At 36.7% G+C, this 25,546-nt stretch overlaps 1 protein-coding gene across 6 annotated transcripts in view; it reads left to right on the top strand.

Moving 5' to 3' along the window:
- Positions 1–25,546, top strand: part of FAM214A (family with sequence similarity 214 member A) — an 84,453-nt gene that overhangs the window by 48,706 nt on the left and 10,201 nt on the right. For 4 of the 6 annotated variants that reach the window (XR_005718695.1, XM_040226550.1, XM_040226549.1 and 1 more), the window contains 8 exons: positions 10,005–10,189; positions 11,066–11,268; positions 11,538–11,663; positions 12,453–14,298; positions 17,142–17,261; positions 20,726–20,805; positions 21,868–21,976; positions 25,187–25,345. Coding sequence is in view for 4 of the 6 variants with exons in the window: in XM_040226550.1 (XP_040082484.1) it covers positions 10,005–10,189; positions 11,066–11,268; positions 11,538–11,663; positions 12,453–14,298; positions 17,142–17,261; positions 20,726–20,805; positions 21,868–21,976; positions 25,187–25,345 (2,828 nt within the window). In the remaining 2 variants the exon portion in view is untranslated. The remainder of the gene's footprint in view (positions 1–10,004; positions 10,190–11,065; positions 11,269–11,537; positions 11,664–12,452; positions 14,299–17,141; positions 17,262–20,725; positions 20,806–21,867; positions 21,977–25,186; positions 25,346–25,546) is intronic. The other 2 variants (XR_005718696.1, XM_040226548.1) reach the window with 1 other exon arrangement.

Raw genomic sequence — 25,546 nt, 5'->3', positions numbered from 1 at the left:
GTACAGTCTGTGTATGGAACAGAGTGAAACATACACAGGTGGAGGTGAAATTTATGACCTTAGGGTTGCGTGCCAATACCCCGAACTAACCATTCATGGCGTAATGGCTTACATAAGTTCTGGGGAAGAGTACCAAGTAAGTGAAAGATCAGTGTGGAAATGAGTTAGGAAAGGACTCTTGTAGGAAAAATGGAGTCAGGAAAGTTCTTCAGAAAACTTGAGGCATATTTAATAGGTAAAAGAGAAAAGGTGGTGGCACAAGATGAGAAATAAGTAGAGCTTGGTATAGACAGTAGTTTGGATAGAACAGGGTTACATGTAGGGAGCAGTAAAAGAAGAGATTAAGAACCAGAGCTGAAGTCTTAAGCAGTCTCACCTCGGTTTATAACTTCTGGAGTCAGTGTTCATATCAGAATCTGCCAGTGCACAACCAGAGTAGCTGACTCTGTATGGTGGCCCTGGCCGTAGTGTCAGGCTTAAGCATTTACACTGGGTTTAATAGGCAGTTAAGGAGCCAGTAAAACAAACAAAAAACAAACAGAAAAATGTTGAGCTGAGAGGAATGTGGTGGAATGGCTTTTCAGGAAGATTAATCTGCATCAGTGTGCAAGACAAATAAGGGCCTAGAGTCCTAGACCATAGCTAGGAGACTGGTGTAAATAATAAGAATCTAACTTGGTAACTGATTTGAGGTTGAAAAGGAAGGTTTAATTTCAAGAGACATTTGAAGAACAAATTAGTAAAATTCAGTTACTGGATTTTAGGCCCTGAAGAGAGAGAATCTCCTGCCCCTGTATCAGAGACTTAGAAGGGAACTTCTTTTATTCTCTTTTGGGATTTGGAGACAATTTTGTATGAGTGAGGATTCTACATGTGTAGTACTTATATTGTGATACATGAATCGTCATTGTGTTAAGTGAGGACTAGGAAAGTAGGCTTTTGTGTTTATCATATGTACCCTTCAGAATAATTGACCATATATGCCACATCTATCGGAGAAGGCAATGGCAGCCCACTCCAGTACTCTTGCCTGGAAAATCCCATGGATGGAGAAGCCTGGTGGGCTGCAGTCCATGGGGTCGCTAAGAGTCGGATACGACTGAGCAACTTCACTTTCACTTTTCACTTTCATGCATTGGAGAAGGAAATGGCAACCCACTCCAGTGTTTTTGCCTGGAGAATCTCAGGGACGGGGAGCCTGGTGGGCTGCCGTCTATGGGGTTGCACAGAGTCGAACACAACTGAAGAGACTTAGCAGCAGCCACATCTATCTAATCTTCCATCATCATCATCTATTGAGATCACTATTGTCAAAGTCACCAATGACTTCCTTAATGTCAAATCCAGTGGTCATTTCTTTGTTTATGTTTTATTAGACCTCATTACTGTTTGAGACAGTTGACCACACCTTCCATTAAACTTTTTTTTTTTCCCTTGGAACTTCCATTATACCATACTTGACATATACCAGCTCCTTTTGCTTGTTTATCATCTTCCACCAGATCTCTACTTGTTAGAGTGCCTCAGGCCTTTGTCATGAATTCTCACTATGTGCTTCTAGGTGACTCTTCACTCTAAATGCTGTCCAAGTGCCAATGTTTCCTAAAACTATATCTCTAACCCTGGGAAAAAACCAACCTCCTAACTAGTATACCCACTCTGATTCTTTTTCACTTATTTTGTTATTAACATATCTGTCAGGGCGATCATTTTAAAATGTAAACCAGATCATGTCATTTCTCTAGTTAAAACCGTCCAACAGCTTCCCACTGCATTTAGGATAAAATCTAATTTCCTTCCCCTTGCTTCAAAATCCTGTATGATGTAGTCGCTGACCACTATTCTTTTTTTTTTAATTGGAGGATAATTGCTTTACATTATTGTGATGGTTTTTGCCATACATCAACATGAATCAGCCACTGGTGTACATGTGTCCCCCCATCCTGAACCTCCCTCCCACCTCTCTCCCCACCCCATCCCTCTGGGTTGTCCCAGAGCACTGGCCTTGAGTGCCCTACTTCATGCATCAAACTTGCACTGCCTTGATCACCATTCTAAACTATAATTCTTACCACTTCCTCTCTGCTACTGCCTTTCCATCCTTACCTTCTTTTAGTTCCTGGGACATTATTGCTTCATTCCTACCTTAGACCCTTTGCTCAGAGTGCTCTTTCTCCCAGTTTTTTAATGGTTTGTTCCTTGTTCTGACCTTGGCTTAAATGTTATCTGCTGAGAAAAGCCATCCCTCAACAGTCAGTATAAAGCATTCACGTAATTCCTCTCAGTTTTTGCAATTATAGTATAGCAGTTAACACCATCTTCATATCTATATACTGGCTATATCAACTGAGCCCAATTCTCTAACCATAACCTCTTTTAAATCTTAACACACTTTCTCAGATTCATCCATATGTTTTTCATGTTATCAATATAAGATACTAGTTTTTACCTAATTATTTTTAAAAGATTGCTTTTAAAGAGAAAAAAAAGAAAGAAAACAAAGCAGAAAAGTATTTGAAACTTCTAAGTTCTAATTCCAACACCAGAACCATCTATGTCTGTTGTTACAAATTCCTCTACTAAGTAACCACACTATTAATGTGATCTACTTAGCAGGGGTTTTACAAAACAATAACTAATTAATTAATGTATATGACACTATGTAATTCTTTTATTTGTATATTATTTTCAGCTAATAGGTTTTATCTTTTGTCTAATGCCAGTCAGAGACTAGAAATTTATTTAAAATTTAGTTTGTCTGTTTGCTTTATAGGAATCTATGCATGTGTGCATATGTAATCCCACGAACACATGATCATGACATTATTTCTTTTGAGAGTTGTGTTTTCACTTATGTTGTGGATAATCTTTGTCAAAAGTAGATCTATATCATTATTTTAGGTAAAACTTTACCACAGTGCCTTTTTAACCAGGGCCTTTTTTTGGACATTTAGATTGATTGCATATTTTGACTGGTATAAACACTTTAATAAATATCCTTCGACATTCAGCTCTGTGTACTTGTTCTGTTATTTCTTTGGAATAAATTCATGGGAGAATCTTTATTCATATTACCAGATTGTTCACTATACTTTTGAAAGGACGTGATTTTTAGAGAAATTTTTAGCAGTCCCCCAGGTGTTCTCATGCTTCATTTTATTCCATATAAGAGGGGTGTGAAATCTACTACCTTGGCAGACTTTAGAAGTAAACTTAACAGCATAGACAGCAGCCCACTGATAGGAAGGACATTCTTCTTCCATTTCCTTTGGACAGAGCTTTGACGTATTCTAGATTTTTTTAAAAATCAAGGATTCAGACACCACCATTAAGTGTTTATGATAAGTTCTGGTTCAAAGGGACTCCAGTTAGGTCCTCCCAAGAAGGAAATGGTGGTTCTGGCCTCTCCCCTGGGATTTTTATGAAGTACTTCAGAGTAGAGATTCATAGACTCTCAAGGTTGAAAGAACCAATGGATATATAATTCAGCTACCACTTGACAGCTAAATCCCTTCAGCTACACCCGGGCAATTATTTATCTGTCTATTTGTGAGCATCCTTAGTGATGAAGAATTTATTTCCCAGGTTAGCTTGTTTCACCTGTGGATCATTCTGATTGTTTAAGATTTTCCCAATGGGAAAATTATTCACTTTATTGGAGAGAACAGATGAAGAACTTTAAGATGGCTGAACTCCAGAACAGAAGAGAGCGCCACTAAAAGGGAGCCAGTCTGGTCACAGCTTCTAGTCAGGCTGTGGTGTAAGCAGTATCCTCATTGACGTCTTCGGGGGAGAGGGACTCAAGAACTATGTTTTAATTGATTGACTTCTATTCTCTAATGATCGGTCAATGATAGCCTGTGAAAATTTATAACAACCTTTCTGTTCAGTTATGTTTTAAATCAATTTATCTCTTTAAAAAAAAAAAAGGCTAGCAGGTAAGCCTTTGCAGCCCATGTTTGTCTACATTTGAAACACTTTTTGTTTTTATAAAAGTAAATTGTTTACAGAGACCCCCAAAATTATACCTTATTTCTGGGATAATCTATGTCCTTAAGGTAGCAATTCATATCTAATGAATTTTCTTTAGTATGTCATAAAATTTACCAGTTCATTAGTCATATTCTTTACTACAGTAAACTCTACTGTATGGCAGAGGTTTTAGAAATTGAAATTTTCAAAGTTTTAATAATGCAACTTTTCTAATGAGTACTGTCATTTAGTATTATCATTTGTTAAAATTCAGATACCCATAAGTTTTTCCTGACAAGTTCCTAAAGGCTGTCATCATGTTGTCACATGCATTTAGCTAGTATTTTATGTGTTTCATGATACCATTGTTAATGCATATTATTCCTTGCAGTAGTTTTGTAATAGTTACATAGATAACTAATAGGTAAATACTGTCATCTCTAATCTTTGTTTGGCATTTTTCATATAGATATTTAATACCCTGGCTAGATTCAGTAAGCCTTCCAAAGGATTGCAGACTCCAGTCATGGTTTTAGAGTATTTTTAGTTTCCTATTTGAGGAGGTAATGACCAAAACAACCAATTTCAGTCAAATATTAAATTATTCAAAAATGCTTTTTTCTAGCAGTTTGGTTTTTATAACTTTAAACTTAATAATTTCTAGTATGTGAGTAAGCCATATCTTACTAGGCTTGTTTTTTGTTGTTGTTGTTTGTCTTACAGTAGGTCCTTATTGATTATCTATTTTAAATACTGCAGTGTATGCATGTTAATCCGAAACTCCCAATCTGTCCCTCTCCCCCCACCCTTCCTCCTTGGAAACCATAAATTCATTCTCTAAGCCTGTGAGTCTGTTTCTGTTTTGTAAATAAGTTCATGTGTATTATATGTTTGGATTTCATATATAAGTGATGTCATATGGTATTTGTCTTTCTCTGTCTGACTTCACTTAGTATCAAAATCTCTAGGTCCATTCATTTTGCCACAAGTGGCATTATTTAATTTTTTTTTGGACTGAGTAATATTCCATTGTATGTATGTACCACATCTTTATCCATTTGGAAGATGAATTATAATTTTAAAAATAGTATCAAATATATATGAGACATTACTTAGGCTGTGGACCATCCTTAGTACTCACATGGAGTAGTTGACATCTTGGCATCACTCAGCATTTCATAGCTTAGGAGCAACTGTTCTGACACAATTTTTACCTCTCCAAGATTACCCCACAGTTTGAGAGAGGGAAAAGGATGAGCCCAGAGAAATTTTCTGGGAGCTAAAATCACACCATGTTGCCAGCCCATGGCAAAGCTGTGCTAGTCTTGAAAACTCACAGAAACATCAGAGAAAAAAGGATGAGTGGATTTCTTTTTATGTCTTTTGATTCCCTCTGCAGGACATCATGATTTAACTCACTGTGTCTCAGGAGACCACAGGAGACCCTTGGCTTATGACCTAATTGGTTCCTGGAGGAAAAATGAAAGTTCAGACCTCTCTTTTATCCCCAGTTGGCACAATATTATAAATTATGATCCTTTTCCTGGAAACAAACCCTGTACCACAAATATTCCAAAATATATTATTAAAATATATGTTGAATGTATATTATTTATATTTATATTTTTACAAGTATCTATTAAAGTATATAAAAACAAAATTTGTAGCCACAATAAAAGAAAGCATGTTTGGGGTAGTTAGGGACTCAGATTCTGGAACCAGACTTACGAAGGTTCAAATATCAACTTTGCAGCTTCCTAGCAGGGTGATCTTGGGCAGTTATTTAATCTCTCTATGCTTTGGTTATCTATAAAAATGGTGGTAATAGTCCCCACCTTCTAGAGGTGCTCTGAGGATTAAATAAGTTAATATATAGAAAGTAGTGAGAATTGACAATGCCTGACAATTTCACTAAGTGTTGACTGCTATTTTATATGTTGTAAATGCTCATTTTAGGGAAACTTTTCGGAATGGCCTTAAAATACCAGCTCAATCAAGTTGGCTCTCAAGGTTCCTTCTTCTCCCAATAAGCGTTCCTGAGGCTAGATATAGATGCTTATCATCATACCCCCTCAAGGCCATTCACAATCAGGCTCCACTCCTACCTTTTCTATACTTTTTTTTGTACAAATGCTCCCCTCAAGTTGTACTTACTCTTTACTGGTTCACCCAACATCTGCCTCTTTTGCAAAATTTTACCAGTATTATCTGAACTTCATTGGAATTTATTGTGTGCTTCAATGTTCCACTGTTTTAAAAATCATGTCTGAGTCAAACCATTTGAGACTAGTAGCTATATGCAGTACAACTTTGTGTTCCCTCGTCATCTACTTCGGGATGTGCTTAGTCCCTTGTGTGCCAAGTTGCTTTAGTCATGTCAAACTCTTTGTGAACCTAAGAACTGTTGTCCACCAGGCTCCCCTGTCCATGGGATTCTACAGGCAAGAATACTGGAGTGAGTTGCCATTCCATTCTCCAGTGGATCTTCCCGAACCAGGGATCAAACCCAAGTCTCTTATATCTCCTGCATCAGCAGGCGGGTTCTTTACCACTAGCGTCACATCTTCCTGACCCAGGGATCAAACCTCCATCTCGCATGTCTCCTGAATTACAGGCATGTGTGTCTCCTGTATGTACTGCTTAATTGGTAGAGATAAGAGAAAGCAGCCTTTTTAAGACTGTACTATAAATTGAATTTTGTGTGTGCATGTACACATGCATGCATGTCCAATCTGCATAGCAGGTTAACAGTTTTGAAAACTGTACTTTTAAAATTGGAGGACTTGTAAGAAATTTAAAATTAATATAACTAAGTGAAACATTTGCAGGTTAGATTGTTTGAAACTGCATAGGAACCAAAAAACATCACACTTCATATATTACAATCAGGCCTGCATCTCCTGTTGGATAATTATGAAATGTCTACCTCTGAAACTATTGCTACTGTGTGGCAAATAAAAAGAAGAATGCTGTGGCTGTGAATGTCCACATCACCGAGTTAGGGCTATAAGAACTAGGAACTAGTTAAGGAATGAGAAAAGGAGAGAAAGGGAAAAACATACTTTTGGATCTGCCTCTTTTTCTAATATTTAATAATAGTAATAAAACATCTTAACTAAAAATATATGATGTAATAAGACATTTTAACCTTTTGGCTGTTGGCAAAGTTTTCTTCATGAAAGCTATTATATTTGACATCTAAAAATATTATTATCTTAAAGGATTTTCTGTTGTTGTTCAGTCGCTCAGTTGTGTCCGACTCTGCGACCTCATAGACTGCAACACATCAGGCTTCCCTGTCTTGCCCCGTCTCTGGAGCTTGTTCAAACTCATGTCCATGAGTTGGTGATACCGTCAAACCTACTTATCCTCTATATCCCTTTCTCCTCCTGCCTTCAATTTTTCCCAGCATCAAGGTCTTTTCTAATGAGACATTCTTTGTATCAAGTGGCCAAAGTATTGGAGTTTCAGCTTCACCATCAGTCCTTCCAATAAATATTCAGGACTGATTTCCTTTAGAATTGACTGGTTGGATCTCCTTGCAGTCCAAGGCACTCTCAAGAGTCTTCTCCAACACCACAGTTCAAAAGCATCAATTATTCAATGCTTCTTTATGATCCAACTCTCACATCCATACATGACTACTGGAAAACCCACAGCTTTGACTAGACGGACCTTTGTTGGCAAAGTAAGGTCTCTGCTTTTTAATATGCTGTCTAGGTTGGTCGTAACTTTTCTTCCAAGGATCAAGCATCTTTTAATTTCATGGCTGCAGTCCCCATCTGCAGAGGTTTTGGACCCCAAGAAAATAGTCTCTCACTGTTTCCATTGTTTCCCCATCTATTAGCCATGAAATGATGAGACCAGATGCCATGATCTTCATTTTTCGAATGCTGAGTTTTAAGCCAGCTTTTTCACTCTCCTCTTTAATCTTCATCAAGAGGCTTTTTAGTTCCTCTTTGCTTTCTGCCATAAGGGTGGTATCATCTGCATATCTGAGGTTATTGATATTTGTCCCAGCCATCTTGATTCCAGCTTGTGCTTCATCCATCCCCACACTTAGCATGATATATTCTGCATATAAGTTAAATAAGTAAGTGACAATATACCGCCTTGATGTACCCCTTCCCAATCTGGAGCCAGTCCATTGTTCCATGACTTGTTCTAACTGTTGTTTCTTGATCTGCCTCTCAGGAGGCAGGTGAGGTGGTCTAGTATTACCATCTCTTTAAGAATTTTCCGCAATTTGTTGTGATCCACACAAAGGCTTTATCATAGTCAATGAAGCAGAAGTAGATGTTTTTCTGGAATTCCCTTGCTTTTTCTATTCCTTAATATTAAATATTTTAATTGTTTACATAAAAATAATTTTATGCCATAATTGTAAGCAGGTTTGTTATAAATGAAATTGAGGATTATCTATCAACATTTGATTTTTTTACCTGGTTAATTAAGAGTTTATTGTATTTTAATTGCCTTGTTTTTACTCTTTGTTCAGTTCAGTCACTTGGTTGTGTCCAACTCTTTGCGACCCCATGGACTGCAGCACGCCAGGTCTCCCTGTCCATCACCAACTCCCAGAGTTTACTCAAACTCATGTCCATTGAGTTGGTGATGCCGTCCAATCATGTCATCCTCTGTCATCCCCTTCTCCTCCCGCCTTCAGTCTTTCCCAACTTCAGGGTCTTTTCAAATAAGTCAGCTCTTCATGTCAGGTGGCCAAAGTATTGGAGTTTCAGCTTCAACATCAGTCCTTCCAATGAATATTCAGGACTGATTTCCTTTGGGATGGACTGGTTGGATCTCCTTACTCTCCAAGGGATTCTCAAGAGTCTTCTCCAACACGTCACAGCTCAAAAGCATCAATTCTTTGGCACTCATCTTTCTTTATGGTCCAACTCTTACATCCATACATGACTACTGGAAAAATCACAGCTTTGACTAGATGGACCTTTGCTGGCAAAGTAATGTCTCTGCTTTTTAATAGGCTGTCTTGGTTGTTCATAGCTTTTCTTCCAAGGAGTAAGCATCTTTTAATTTCATGGCTGCAGTCACCATCTGCAGTGATTTTGGAGCCCCCCAAAATAAGGTCTGACACTGTTTCCACTGTTTCACCATCTATTTGCCATAAAGAGATGGCAGATGCCACGATCTTAGTTTTTTTCCACTCTCTTCTTTCACTTTCATCAAGAGGCTCTTTTGTTCTTCTTCGCTTTCTGCCCTAAGGGTGGTGTCATCTGCATATCTGAGGTTATTGATATTTCTTCCGGTAATCTTGATTCCAGCTTGTGTTTCATCCAGCCCAGCATTTCTCATGATGTACTCTGAATAAAAGTTAAATAAGCAGGGTGACAATATACAGCCTTGACGTACTCCTTTCCCAATTTGGAACCAGTCTGTTAATCCATGTCCAGTTCTAACTGTTGCTTCTTGACCTGCATACACATTTCTCAAGAGGCAGGTGAGGTGGTCTGGTATTCCCATCTCTTTAAGAATTTTCCACAGTTTGTTGTGATCCACACAGTCAAAGGCTTTGGCATAGTCAATAAAGCAGAAATAGATGTTTTTCTGGAACTCTCTTGCTTTTTCTGTGATCCAATGGACGTTGGCAATTTGATCTCTGGTTCCTCTGCCTTTTCTAAAACCTGCTTGAACATCTGGAAGTTCACAGTTCATGTACTGTAGAAGCCTGGGTTGGAGAATTTTGAGCATTACTTTACTAGTGTGTGAGATGAGTGCAATTGTGCAGTAGTTTGAGCATTCTTTTGCATTGCCTTTCTTTGGGATTGGAATGAAAACTGACCTTCTCCAGTCCTCCGGCCACTGCTGAGTTTTCCAAATTTGCTGGCATATTGAGTACAGCACTTTCACATCATCTTTTAGGACTTGAAATAGCTTCACTCTTTGTTAGTGGATATAATTGAATTTGGGCTGTGGTATTAGTTTTTGTAGACATTAAAAAAATGAATTCTTATCAAGGATACCTTAAAGCAAGTACCCATCTTTCTTTCTTTTCTTTCTTTTAATACTAGATACTCTGGATGAATATTTTGAGTATGATGCAGAGGAGTTCTTGGTCTCTCTGGCCTTGTTAATAACAGAAGGACGAACACCTGAATGTTCTGTTAAAGGTCGGACAGAAAGTTTCCATTGTCCTCCAGCACAGTCCTGTTACCCAGTAACTACAAAACATGAATGTAGTGACAAGCTGGCCCAGGTGAGAATTGTGTGTTGAATGCATTTTATCTGCCTTTTATATAAATTAGTTTAAATTCTGTCTTCACCTTTATTACAGTTATAACATTCACATTTAAGTATAAAATTGGTTACAACATAAAGAAAAAGTATAGTACATATTTTTTCCATCAGCAGGTAAGTGTGCAGCCAGTTTCATACCTTTGTCCACACACATCAGATTTAAGATGATCCTTGTTAACTATGAATTAGATTTCATTAGTTTTAGTCTCAGCCCTAGTTCATCAACTTTATGTTCTTGTTTATTTATTCAATTTATGTTTATGATTATTTTCTCCACATTAATGGGAGGATGCTTTTTGCTGTCATTAATGTTTCTGTATAATACTGTTAAAAATATTTATTTTGGTAGGTAGCGTATAATTTGCTGTAGAGATATTTCTGCCAGTTAGTTTTTTAAATGTAGTCCAAATTTTTAAACTTCTAAAATCTTGTCTATTTTGAGTGTTTAATGAAAATGAACTTTTAATATTTTGCTCTTAGACTGAATCTTTCATCTGTAATTAATGATATCAAGATGAGACAAGGCTGGGTCATCTTGAGGCCTGTCAGACATTGTGCATGGCAGTTATTTTTTCACAAAATAGAGCAAAGATATCCTCCCACAAGAAAATTTGCATCATAATTGTTGTTAGCTACTAATCCCCACACTCTGGAGTTAATAGTGCTGATGCATTGTTTAATGAGGAAACCTAAATAGACAGACAAGCCTGAGCAAAGCCCTTGAATAGGCGACTCATTTTCATACAGATGTCTGCTTTACAATTATACTTTTCAAATTAAAATATAAAATTGGATGGGCTATTGAGCCATTTTGCTTACCTCCATCTTCTCCAAGTGTCGCCAAGCCAGACGAACTAGGTCTGAGGTCACATGGTTGTGGAAGAATAACCTTCCAATCATGGTGGAAGTGATGCTACTACCAGACTGCTGCTACAGTGATGATGGGCCCACCACCGAAGGAATTGATCTAAATGATCCTGCTATTAAACAAGATGCGTTATTATTAGAAAGGTGGATATTGGAGCCAGTTCCTCGACAGTAAGTTGACCTGAGTTTGAAGTTGTCCCTGATAAATTAGATTTTCCATTACTTTCTATAAATTACTTTAATAATATGTCTTTGAATCCTTCTATTTATGTAGTAAAATTTACCTCTTTTGTACTTCTGTGACTTCAAGTGACACTTGTAAATGTACTCCCACACTCTTGAAAGCACATATCCTGAGTGATATATTTACCAGTTCCTTTCTAAAATTCAGTCATTTTATACTTGCTGACATTTAGATGATGCTTTTTTACTTTCCTTAGGAGTGGTGATCGATTTATTGAAGAGAAGACTCTCCTGTTGGCTGTCCGCTCATTTGTGTTTTTTTCTCAATTAAGTGCTTGGCTGAGTGTTTCTCATGGTGCTACTCCACGAAATATTCTTTACAGGTATGTCTAAGGCAGAAAAAGAACCATGCATATTCAGCTACAGTGGTTAACTACTGAATGGTATTTGACCTTTTAAGCAGTTTATTTCCTTCATTTCTAAATGTAAGTGGATAAAATTTACTCAAGTTTTTCTCAAAGCACGTTAGAGAAGTTTAAATATGATATGACTCAAGATGAGTTTTGCTTCTTGGGTTAAATTTGGTGTAGAGGAGTTTTCAGAGAACTTTTAAGCTTACTTTGTAGAACCAACAGTGAATTCATACCACCATTATAAATAAAGTGGAAAAACTTTCTGGGCTGCTGAATTTTCACACTGGTAAACCTACTTAATTTTTAGATCTTGAAAACTGTAAACACACAAGCTGCTGAACAGCTGTCTTAACTATCTCTTTAGGCAGGTAGCCATGAGATAGAGAGTATGTCTAAATCACCTCACAGAAAGCATATAATTATAATAGAATTAACTGAATTCATTTATTTAGTAGCAAATGGAAAGTTCCTTTTTTCTATTTTGACAACTAATTTTGAATTACACTGTTTTTTAACTTTAGTGCTTTTTTAACTTTTACTATAATGTTCTTAAAAAGAAGATTGTCTGTATTGCAGGCATAGTCTATTTATGTTGGTTTTGTTAGAGTGACATGCATGGTAAAGTAGATTAAAATAAAATCTCAATAGTAATTAGTGCAAACAAAGGTAAGTATATGATTGTTTAAAGTTTTAAAAATAATATATAATAATTATATGTTTTATAATCCATCGATTCCATTTTTTTCTGTGTGATTCTAGAATCAGTGCTGCTGATGTAGACCTACAGTGGAATTTTTCACAGACTCCAATTGAACATGTGTTTCCTGTTCCCAATGTTTCTCACAATGTGGCCTTGAAAGTCAGCGTTCAGTCCTTGCCCAGACAATCTAATTATCCAGTTTTGACCTGTAGTATTCACACTAACATTGGCCTTTATGAGAAAAGAATTCAAGAACATGAACTTAAAACCCATCAGCACCGAAATTCTACAGAAGCAGATCGTTGTAGTACAGACAGTTCACAACGTGTTTGCAGCAAACAAACTTGGACCATGGCACCTGAAAGCATAATATTACATGCAAAAAATGGCACAACTCCAGAATATAGTGCAGCTGTCAAAAATGTCAAGCTATATCCAGGCAGTGGTAGTAAATCTGACTATGGAACATCTCAAGGCAATATTTTAGGCTTCAGTAGTATAGGAGAGAAAAAGTCACATGAAACGTCAGTGAGAACTTTAAAATCATTTTCAGTGGTTGATTCCAGTGACTCTAGTCGCCAGAGTTCCTGGCAGTCAGTTGGTGAGACCAATCCTTTAATAGGCTCTTTAATTCAGGAGCGGCAAGAAGTTATTGCAAGAATAGCTCAGCATCTGATTCATTGTGATCCAAGTACTTCCCATGTTTCTGGACATCCACTTAATATGCAAGAATCTAGTTCACTTAATTCAAAACTTTTCCGTGTTTCACAAGAAAATGAAAGTGTACGAAGATGTAAAGAAACATCCTCTGTCTCTTTTGGCGGTCCAGAGCTCACCTCTTCAGAAGATACCAGTGAAGCGAAGATTCGAGTAAAACCAGAAACTCCTCGAAATGACAGTTGCATCTCTAATGGTCTTCATTCTCGTCAGTCTGTTGGTGAGACTAATCCTTTGATAAGCTCTTTACTCCAAGAACGGCAAGATATCATTGCAAGGATTGCTCAACACTTGGAGCATATTGATCCAATGGCATCTCACATGCCCCGGCAATCATTCAATATGCAGGACTCCAGTTCAGTTCCTTCTAAAGTATTTAGAAGTTCCTATGAAGACAAAAATTTATTGAAGAAAAACAAGGATGACACTTCTGTTTCCATTTCTAATACAAAATTTTCCTTGTTAGATGACATCAGTGAAGGGAAAAACTCAATATCTAATAAATATTTTAGTTCTTTTAATTGCAACAGTAAAGTCAAGCCTTCTTTGCAACCTCAAACAAGAAGAAATCTGTATAAGGACAATCCTAGTGAAATCCAAAGTACGTTTCAGGAGACACAGAACAAAGCTACTGGTTTAATGACCCCTTCAAATATATCTCACTGCAAAGAAAATAACTTTGATTTGACAGTCAGGTTAGAAAACACATGTTCTGAGTGTCAATTTAAGAAGCAAGAAATTAATGATGAGATTGATAAAGAGCATTCAAATTGTAACAGTATTGACAAACAGATTTGCACAAATAAGTATAAGGACAAAATAATAAATGAAAATTATAATCCAGAATCTTTTAGCAATCACCAGTGTGATAATTCAAAAAAAAATGACTCGAAAGTAAAAGTTACTGTGTTGGAAATGTCTGGATATCTGAGTAAACATGAAAACGAGTGCTCAAATAAAGACCCAAAAAGGCCTAAGCCATGTGAACAAAACACTCAACTTAATAGTATAGAAAATTATCTTATTAGAGATAGTGAAGGTTTCAAATGCAAAAAGCTAGACCAATTAAGAAACGAACAGGATAAGAAAGAAGATCCGATTGATGAAAACTCTCAAAACTCTTCTCAGAGAAAGAATATAAAAGACTGTTTGTCCACATGTGAACGACTAAAAAATAAAGAGGTGTTGGTAAGTAATATCTAACATTTCAAATATAATCCTCAAATACTTGTTATGGTTTGAATTTTGTTTACAGAAGATCTTGTTATAAAGGCCCAAGGTGCCCATTGTCTATAGAGCAGACTATCTGGCTACAGATCTAGTATTAACATCCTTATAAATAAACTACCCACTTAAGAGCAAATGCTAGGTAAATTCTTCCTCTTGCCCTTTTTTGTGTATTTCAATACTGGGAACGGTTGCTGGAGAGTAAAAAGGAGTCAGAAATGAAACTTGTATCATTAGCTTAATGTGTTTGTGTTATACCTCTGCTCAGCTAAGGAATATCTAGTGAAATCACTGACCAGTGGTCAAAATACCTACATTCCAGTCCTGACAAATTTGGTCCTTGAGTGAAGCTGAATAAATCACTCACTTCTAAAACTTCCAGTCTCCTCAATTTTAAAGTAAGAATGATGAATCTCTTTTGCTTATAGTTGTGGTAATAATTAAATTGTAGATTTTTAAACATTTTTTAAACTTTTACTTTACTACATAAATCAGACATACTTAAGTTAGTTCCATTTTATTTGTCCACCAAACCACTTTTTAACTTCAGAAAATTATTATTAGACTTAAATTTCCTTTGTTTCTCTAAGTGAAGTGAGGTGAAGTCGCTCAGTCGTGTCCGACTCTTTGCAACCCCATGGACTATAGCCTACAAGGTTCCACCATCCATGGGATTTTCCAGGCAAGAGTACTGGAGTGGGGTGCCATTTCCTTCTCCAGGAGATCTTCCTGACCCAGGAATGAACCCGGATCTCTCACATGGTAGGCATTGTAGGCCGATGCTTTTACCATCTGAGCCACCAGGGAAGATTCTGTTTCTCTAAAAAGCATTACAAATTTATATCTCAGTTATATGGAAAACTACTTAACTGCCTTGATCCAAATCCTTATGACCTTGGTTCATCTTCTTTATCAGGCAGATTAGTCTTGTTGGACATTAGAGTCTTAAAATTATGCCATGTTGCCAATTGCTGTTTTTCAACAGATTTCCTCTCCTCTAACACATGGGTTTAATCAAATTTCAGTTTCCAATTTACTAAAACGTTAATTGTCACAAAAACCTACCCTGACCTTAAGTATACTAACTTTTCATGATCCTTTCTGGTATATTATAGGGAGGCTTACTTTGACCATGGTATTTTTCAAGCCACTATGATTAGTTCTTTTCATGTTCTTACTTTAAATATTGGAGAAGGCAATGGCAACCCACTCTAGTACTCTTGCCTGGCGAATCCCATGGACAGAAGAGCCTGGTAGGCTGCAGTCCATGGGGTCGCTAGGAGTCAGACATGACTGAGTGACTTGACTTTCACTTTTCACTTTCATGCATTGGAGAAGGAAATGGCAACCCAGTCCAGTATTCTTGCCTGGAGGATCCCAGGGACGGGGGTAGCCTGGTGGGCTGCCGTCTGTGGGGTCGCACAGAGTCAGAGACGACTGAAGCGACTTAGCAGTACTTTAAATATAATTATATAGCCTTTGCTATGTGCCTAGGCACTCTTATGAGTGTTTTATACATGTTGGCTTACTAAATCCTTTCACTATGATGTGAGATTAAGTGCTGTTACTAACTCAGATTTGCAAATGTGGACTCTCTAGGCCTAGAGAGGTTATATAACGTGCCCAAGGTAATAAAGCTAGGAAATGATAAAGCCAGGACCCATTAGTTCTTTCTGATTTATATTCATATGTTTTCATGAATTTTTGATTTCTGAGTATAAACTTGCATAAGTTCTTAAGAAATAGTCTATTTCTTATATCACTTCAAAAACATGGTACTGTGACTGTGTTAAGTATATTTTAAAATTCACATTTATATTCTTATATCATGCACTAACTACCAAATTATATTTTCTGAGGAGGGCTCTTGCTATTGACATAGTTTTGTATTTTAGAATATTGTACTAATTTTTTCTGTGAGAAGTTTTTTTTTTTTTTCACAAATTAAAATAATTTAATATTAGCTTACTAATGTTAGACTAAGTATAAAATACATTGACCTGGCATGCTGCAGTCCATGGGGTCACAAAGAGTCAGACACAACTGGGCAACTGAACAACAACAAGGCATACATTAGACGTACTTCCTTCATTTGAGTTTATACAGCATCTTAGAAAAAATTCTTAAACTCTGTTTTCTAATTAAAGTATATATAAATGTGTGTGTATGTGCTCTTCTCTTGTGCCTCAGATGATAAAGAACCTGCCTGCCACCACAGGAGGTGCAGGTTCGGTCCCTGGGTTGGGAGGATACACCAGAGAAGGAAATGGCAACCCACTCCAGTATTCTTGCCTTGAAAATCCCATGGTCAGAGGAGCCTGGCAGGCTACAGTGCATGGGGTTGCAAAAGAGTCAGACACAGCTTTGCGACTTAACAACAAATAATGAATATGTGTGTATAGATAGGTTTATAGGTCACTAACTTTACCATCAAGGATGTAATACCTCAGTACATATTAAGACTAAATCTAAAAACAAAAAACTTAAATGTTACTGCTACTGCTGCTGCTGCTAAGTCACTTCAGTCGTGTCCGACTCTGTGTGACCCCATAGACGGCAGCCCACCAGGCTCCCCCGTCCCGGGGATTCTCAAGGCAAGAACACTGGAGTGGGTTGCCATTTCCTTCTCCAATGCATGAAAGTGAAAAGTGAAAGTGCAATCACTCAGTCGTGTCTGTTTGCGACCCCGTGGACTGCAGCCTACCAGGCTCCCCTGTCCATGGGATTTTCCAGGCAAGAGTACTGGAGTGGGGTGCCATTGCCTTCTCCAAAATGTTACTATTAAAATCTAATTCTTTTCCTAGCAGAGAACTATACCATTTAGACACTCAAGTGTCTGGCAGAAACATAATTTTCATTCCTTGGATGGAACCTCAACCAGAGCCTTTCATCCTCGAACTGGATTGCCTCTTCTTTCCAGTCCTGTAAGTGTTTTTCTCTTATTTTTTTTCTCTTATGTAAAATGTTTGCAAATAATTTTATCCAAATTTTAATTGAAAATTTTAAATTTAAATACTTCAAAATAAATTTTTAGTGGGAAATCATTTTACCTTTTGATATACTTAATAGCTAAATGTTAATATGGAAAAAGGAAAAGTGGATAAAATGCATTTATGTTATGATTATAAAATTTGTCTGAAATTCTTAATGTCCAGCATATTAATTCTTACTAAATGTAAGGAAAATAAGTGTCAAGTTTATTTTTTATAAATAGATTTGTGTTATAGTACTGAGCCTGGTTGACACTACCAGCTGAATCATCTGGGATTCAGATTTGTGGCTGTCTTTGACTTAGGACCTGTAGAATTAATCATCTTATTTTGAGATATAGAGGTTTCCCCTTTCTACATTTACAAATAAATTTATAGATCTGAGTGTGATGGTTAAGAGCTTTGTTTTGGAGTCATACTGACTATTCTCTAGCTATGTGACGTTCAGTTCAGTTCAGTTCCGTCATGTCTGACTCTTTGCAACCCCATGAATCGCAGCACGCCAGGCCTCCCTGTCCATCACCAACTCCCGGAGTTCACTCAGACTCACCTCCATCGAGTCAGTGATGCCATCCAGCCATCTCATCCTCTGTCATCCCCTTCTCCTCCCGCCCCCAATCCCTCCCAGCATCAGAGTCTTCCAATGAGTCAACTGTTCACATGAGGTGGCCAAAGTACTGGAGTTTCAGCTTTAGCATCATTCCTTCCAAAGAACTCCCAGGGCTGATCTCCTTCAGAATGGACTGGTTGGATCTCCTTGCAATCCAAGGGACTCTCAAGAGTCTTCTCCAACACCACAGTTCAAAAGCATCAATTCTTCGGCTCTCAGCCTTCTTCACAGTCCAACTATCACATCCATACATGACCACAGGAAAAACCATAGCCTTGACTAGACGGACCTTAGTCAGCAAAGTAATGTCTCTGCTTTTGAATATGCTATCTAGGTTGGTCATAACTTTTCTTACAAGGAGTAAGTGTCTTTTAATTTCATGGCTGTAGTCACCATCTGCAGTGATTTTGGAGCCCAAAAAAATAAAGTCTGACACTGTTTCCATGATGTTAGTTGAGAAATATTATCTCTCTGAGCCTCAGTTTCCTCATCTGTAAAAAGGGAGTGATGATATCTGCTTTAGTGTTAGGAGGATGATTAGTATCATTCCTGACATATGGTAAGCATTTGATAGTCACTAGTGCTGCCATTTCAGTTAAACTAAAGGTAAGCTCTTATTTTGCTACTAATGTAAAATAATTTTTGTTTTTATGCGAGTTTTTAAAGTAAAGGCAAAGCATATGTTTAAAAAATAATTTTTGAATAAGAGATCTAGATTTAAATTGTAACTAGGACCTCAGGTATTTGTTTTAGAGAATTTAAATTCCAAACAATATAAAATAATTGCAAATATTTGACCTACCTATGAGGTGCTTTCAAAATACCCAAGCGATCAGGAAAAAAACTTGCATCATGCTGGTGTAAAGACCACTACATGCAGAATTCTGTTCAATATGGTGGACTGAGTTTACACAAGATCCTTCCTCTTTCCTAAACACAGAAATACTGGATAAAATATAACACAACTTCTAAATACATAATATAGTATATAAGCAGGAAAGACACATTTCCAAATACTAACTAGGGGTGAATTAATTATGGCTTTCCAGAATATCTAAATCTAATATAATGCTAAGGTTTAATGTTCCTGCTGGGTCAGGAGTCAGGTCTATACCAGTCATAGCTGAGACCTAAAACCAAACTCCATAAAGCCAGAACAGAAGAGGACAGCCATTCTAGAAATGGGAGAGAGGAGGGGAAAAAAAATCACCTATTTAATTAAAAGGTACAACAGTAAGGTATAGATTAGATGGGAAAACAAGCCCCCCAAAGAATTTGGACCTAAGCCTAAATCACCCCAAGGTAGGGGGCTCCAAATTTGTGCTGTATATGAGAAAACATGAGATTATCCCACATCTATAACCCATGGCACCAAGGATTTATTTTCAACAATAACTCCTGCTAAAGATGATCTCAGGGGAATTAAAATTACAAAGCACCTTAAAAGAATCAATAAGAGAAAGAAGTAAGGGAATTCATATTTAGGAATCTTGTTATCAGAGCAGCATGAAAGAGAATTAAAAATAATTCTTTGTAAAATTTTCCAGGATATAAATGAAGATAAAGACAGGGAACTGAGATAAGAGCACATGTGGAATTGGAAAAATAGAAATGAAAAATATAATTGAAGTGTACACATATGTGCACATACCCATATACATGAATTAAATGGTGGACTGAAATCATCTGAATAGAGATTTAATAAATAGATAGACACATGTTAAGAAAGCACCTGGAATAAAGTGCAGAAGGAAAGACAGATGGTACAGTATGAAAGTGGCCTGGAGGATAAAATGAAATGTTCAATATAAGCCTAGTAGAAATTCCAAAAGGAAGACTAGATAAAGAAAATGCAGTATTAGAAGAAATGAAAGTAGAAAATGTTCCTGAATTGAAGACATGAGAATTTGGATCGACTATTTCACATTAAGTTCTGACTCCAAAATATAGCATGGTATACTTATACAACTCTCAAAAATATTGAGATTGTTTAGACTTTCAGTATCATCTGTTTCTTAATCACAAATTAGACCAATCACTCAGATACTTTAATACATATTTAATTTTAGAGACAAATTCATCTAACCTGCATGTTGTATGTGATTTTACCTTTTAATTTACACTGGGGTCTTTGACTTTTAGAGTATTTTGAGCTAGTTGGTGGTTTGTCTTAAATGTAATTTGGTATACAGTAGTGATTGAAAATCCAGAATAGTATTTTTCAAAACTATTCTCTGTGAAGCCCCAGCCAGGGTTCTTAAAAATGTGCATTATTTATTTGACTGCACCAGGGTCTTAGTTGTGGCATGTGGGATCTAGTTCCCTGACCAGGGGTCAAACCCAGGGCCCTGTGTTGGGAGCCCAGAATCTTAAGACACTGGACTGACTACCAGGGAAGTCCCCAGTCTGGTTCTTAAAAAGTCAAAACCTAGGGAATTCCCTGGTGGTCTAGTGATTTGGACTTGGCACTTTCACTGCAGTGGCCTTAGTTAATCTCTGATCAGGGAACTAAGATCCTGCAAGCTTCGAGGCGTGGCCAAAAAAAAAAAAAAACCAGTAAAAGTGCTTTTATTAATCATTTGTTTATTTTTTAACTAGTTAATAAAATGAAGACATAGGGACAGTATGTAATAAAAAGGGTGATTTTAAGTACACTATTAAGAGAGAGGTTGTATTATTTTTGAAGATATGCTTAGCTTTCATTTGAAATTTGTTTGATCAATTCAAGAAAAAAATACAGTCTTTTGAAATTCTTTTGAAACCTAACAAGTGATTATTTTAACCTTAGGTTCCTCAAAGAAAGGCACAATCAGGTTGCTTTGATCTGGATTCTTCATTCCTGCATCTGAAAAGCTTATCATCTAGAAGGTATTTATCTTAAAATTCATTTGTATATATGAAATAATATTGCACAAAATTCTAGCCTTTCATAGTAAATGATGTTGATTCTGAAAATAAAAATTTTAACAGGAATCTTATTTTTCAGTTTATCATTTTCAAGATGATTTCACACATTCAGTTATTAAAGATGAGAGAGATCAAGACAATGCATAGCTAACTATATAATGGCATCATAATAAACAAACACTTAACATTGGTTTTAACATTTAAGTGGGTTTGTCTGCTTCTGGTCATTCACCTCCTCCTTTGTCTTATACACCTTTGCAAAACGGCCTTAACAGTTTGTTCCATGTTGACAAATAATACTCTCATTATATTCCTTAGTCACATAATTTTGCTTTGTATTCTAGTTTTTAACTTTAAATGAAGATTGATATAGAAGACTGCATTCAGTTCAGTTCAGTCGCTCAGTCATGTCCGACTCCTTCCGACCCCTTGAACTGCAGCACGCCAGGCCTCCCTGTCCATCACCAATTCCTGGAGTGTACCCAAACTCATGTCCATTGAGTCGGTGATGCCATCTAACCATCTCATCCTCTGTCGTCCCCTTCTCCTCCTGCCTTCAATCTTTCCCAACATCAGGGTCTTTTCAAATGAGTCAGCTCTTCACATGAGGTGGCCAAAGTATTGGAGTTTCAGCTTCAACATCAGTCCTTCCAATGAACACCCAGGACTGATTTCCTTTAGGATGGACTGGTTGGATCTCCTTGTAGTCCAAGAAGACTACATTACACTACTATATATTTCCAGTAGATGCTTCTATGTGATATGTTATAAATTCCACCTTGAAATCTAGGATGCTTTATATATATTCTTTATCAAATACAATAACAAAGATTATAAAATCCAGAATTTAAGATATTTCATATCTTAACATATGATTACATTAAATTTTTATTATGATAGTTTAAGTAAAATTGATCAGATCTTCCTAATTAATTTTGTACAAAAGTAAATTAGAAAACATTGTTGTTAATGTGCCCATTTGCTGATTTGTTCTTTTTAATTTTTTGTTCTGTTTTTAAATAGTCCTCAACCGTGTTTAAACATTGAAGATGATCCAGATATTCATGAAAAACCACTTCTGAGTTCTAGTGCTCCACCTGTAACAAGTCTTAGTCTCTTAGGAAATTTTGAGGTAATGTTTTTTAAAACTATTTTAAGAGTTGATGTTTCTTAACCTAGATCCATGGTGCTATATCATTTGTTTTTGAAAAGGAAATAAATAGATTATATTTTTCTAAAGCCTTGAAATCACCTTCTTTCCTTCCTTTCCTATTTTTCCTTTTCCCTTTCCTTTTCATGACAAGTGAAGTTGGGAGATTGTTGGCAGTGATAACGTACAGTTGGGTAGCCGGTGGGAAGAGATGGAGCACATGGGTGAAATCAGGTTGGATGGAGGTATCCGTTACTCTACCTGGAAAATAGACTTGACCACATCTTATCTGGTAAAACTGTCTCTGGGATCCAGAAGGGATTGATGATGGGCTGATAGAAGCTGATTCATCATCAAAGGAGGTTGATTTTCAAAATCAAATGATTCTTTATTTGCAACTTCTCTGTAAATCTTAATTTATTCTAAAATAAGATTATTTTTAAAAAGTCAAATGGTCTTTCATACATGTGCTGCTTTATTTAATGACTGTTGTACCTGAGATCAAGTATATCAAGGGTTTAGTTGTCTTCAATTAGAAAAGTCTTAAACATTGTACTTGTAAGTGACATTAAAATTTTTTTTATTGAAATATAGTTGATTTACAATGTTGTATTAGATTATGCTATATAGCAAAGTGAATCAGTTGTAAATATGCATATATCTACTCTTTTTTAGATTCATTTCCCATATGGGTCATTACAGAGTATTGAGTAGAGTTCCCTGTGCAGTACAGTAGGTCCTTCTTAGTTATCTGTTTTATATGTAGTAGTGTGTTTATATTAATCCCAATCTACCAATTTATCCTGCCCCACTTACCCCCCTTTAACCATAAGTTTATTTTCTACATCTTTAACTCTTTCTGTTTTGTAGATAAGTTCATTTGTACCTTCTTTTTAGATTCCACATCTAAGTGGTACTATATTTTATATATCTTTACCTGACTTACTTCACTTAGTATGATAATCTCTAGGTCCCTCCATTTCGCTGCAAATGGCATTATTTCATTCTTCTTGTGACTCAGTATTACTCCATTGTATATATGTACCACATATTCTTTATCCAGTCCTCTGCTGATGGACATTTAGGTTGCTTCCATGTCCTGGCTGTTGTAAATAGTGCAACAGTGAACATTAGGGTGCATGTATCATTTTGAATTATGGTTTTCTCCAGGTATACCAGTGGGATTGCTGGGTCATATGGTAGCTCTGTTTTTATTTTTTAAGGAACCTCCATACTGTTCTTCATAGCAGCTATACCAATTTACACTCCCACCAACAGTGATTTTAAAGAATTTCTTTGCAGTCCAGTAGTTAGGACTCCCTGCTTCCACTTCAGGGAGTAGGGTTTCAATCCCTAGTCAGGGAACTAAGATACTGCATGCCATGAGGTACAGCCAAAGAATAAATGAATGATTTTGTATGTATTTATGGGTATGTGTGTACATGTGTGTGTGTGTATATATACATATATAGACTTCCCTGGTGGCTCAGTAGTAAAGAATCCAGGAGCCGTGGGTTCAATCCTTGGGTCAGGAAGGAAATGGCAACCCACTCAGGGATTCTTCCTGGGAAATTCCATGGACAGAGGAGCCTAGAGGGCTACAGTCCATAGGGTCTCAAAAGAGTTGGACATAACTTAGCAACTAAACAACAACAGTTGGTGTATATATATGTGTGTGTGTGTTGTGTATATATACATATGTATGTTTGTATGTATATATATGCATGTAGGAAAGAGGAGCCTGGCGGGCTACAGTCCATGGGGTCGCAAAAGAGTTGGACACGACTTAGCAATTAAACAACAACAGTGATGAGTGTGTGTGTACATATGTATGTTGTATGTATATATATGCTTGTATAAAAACATATCCTGAAGAAGGACATGGCAACTCACTCAAGTATTCTTGCCTGGAGAATCCTATGGACAGAGCAGCCTGGCAGGCTACAATCCATAGGGTTGCACAGAGTCAGATACTACTGAAGCAACTTAGCATGCATGCATGCATAAACACATATATTGCCACCAATCACCTTGTTCAACTCGCTTATTAATTTTATTCATGGGGGGAGATTTTTGTATGTAGATTTCCAAATCATATAGAAATAGGAAAGGTTTTATTTTTTACTTTGTAATTTGTATGCCTTTTATTTCCTTTTCTTGTAGTTTTGCACTGAATAGGGCCTAGCATGCATGCTGCTGCTGCTGCTAAGTCGCTTTAGTAGTGTCTGACTCTGTGCGACCCCAGAGACAGCAGCCCACCAGTCACCCCCGTCCCTGGGATTCTCCAGGCAAGAACACTGGAGTGGGGTGCCATTTCCTTTTCCAAGCATGCATGCTAGTATATTCATTTAAAAATCTAAAGTCAGAGACTACTTTGGATCATTGACATGGTCTTTTTGACCATGGAACTTGAGAAATGCTGATGTCACTTTCAAATTTAGATTCGTGAGGGCTTGGAGTGTTTCTTTTCAAAGAATTATTGAATCAAAGAAATGCTACTCACATTTAATGATGTATGCATAAAGAGAGCTTGTGAAAAGATTTACCTTTTTCTCATACCTGAGCAAATAAATATTAAATAACAGAGTGGTTTCCTCAGTGAATGAACTTGGGAGAGATGGATAAGGAGCTTCTCTACTGCTTTTATTTATATACTCTTAAATATTCTCCCCAACATGTATTTGCTGTTTTTTAAATTAAACTGAAAAATAAAACATATGTCACATAGAGCAGTTTTTAAGAAGCACTTGTTTCACAAAGCTGAGTACTTGACTTTCTGTTTTGATGCAACTTCTGTAATATAACCTGTTAACAAGCTTTCAAGTGCTTCTCTGTGGCTAACACTAGGAGTATACTCTGTGAGGAATAAGAAAATTTATAATATTATACTTGCTCTGGTAGAGCATATTTTTCTTCACAGAGATAAGAATAACTTATTACACAATTATGTCTAAACAGTGATTAAGTTTAAAGATAGTTCAGTGTAGATTGGAATAGTAAGGAGGCCAAACTTTATATGATTGATGTGGGAGGAAATTGATTTCTGGTCAGATGAACTTTTGAAATGAGGGCATGGCAATGGCAGTGACCACTCTCCTAGTGTCAGAAAGCATAGTTAACATATTTCTTTAAATAGAAAGAATGTGTTAACTTTTAATTATTTCTTAAAATTTATTTTATCTTATCTCCCAGGAGTCTGTCTTGAACTATCGTTTAGATCCTCTCGGCATTGTTGATGGCTTTACTGCAGAGGTAGGGGCAAGTGGTGTCTTCTGCCCCACCCATTTAACTCTTCCAGTTGAAGTGTCATTCTACAGTGTTTCTGACGATAATGCTCCCTCTCCTTATATGGCAAGTATTTTTCAATTGTCTTCTGCTGAAATCAACCATCTTAATGACAAATGCCTTTAAGTTTAAAGAGATTTAGTACTGCTTTGGTACAATGCCTGAAAATATAAACCATTTCCTAAGAGTGGATTGAGGGCCAAATAGAGACAAATATGCCAAAACAGCACCTTACAACTTCTTTCTGAGCAAGCTCCAATGACAGAT

Source organism: Oryx dammah, unplaced genomic scaffold (genome assembly GCF_014754425.2).
Source record: "Oryx dammah isolate SB20612 unplaced genomic scaffold, SCBI_Odam_1.1 HiC_scaffold_26, whole genome shotgun sequence".
Taxonomy (NCBI): domain Eukaryota; kingdom Metazoa; phylum Chordata; class Mammalia; order Artiodactyla; family Bovidae; genus Oryx; species Oryx dammah.
This window is presented reverse-complemented; position numbering and strand designations above follow the sequence as displayed.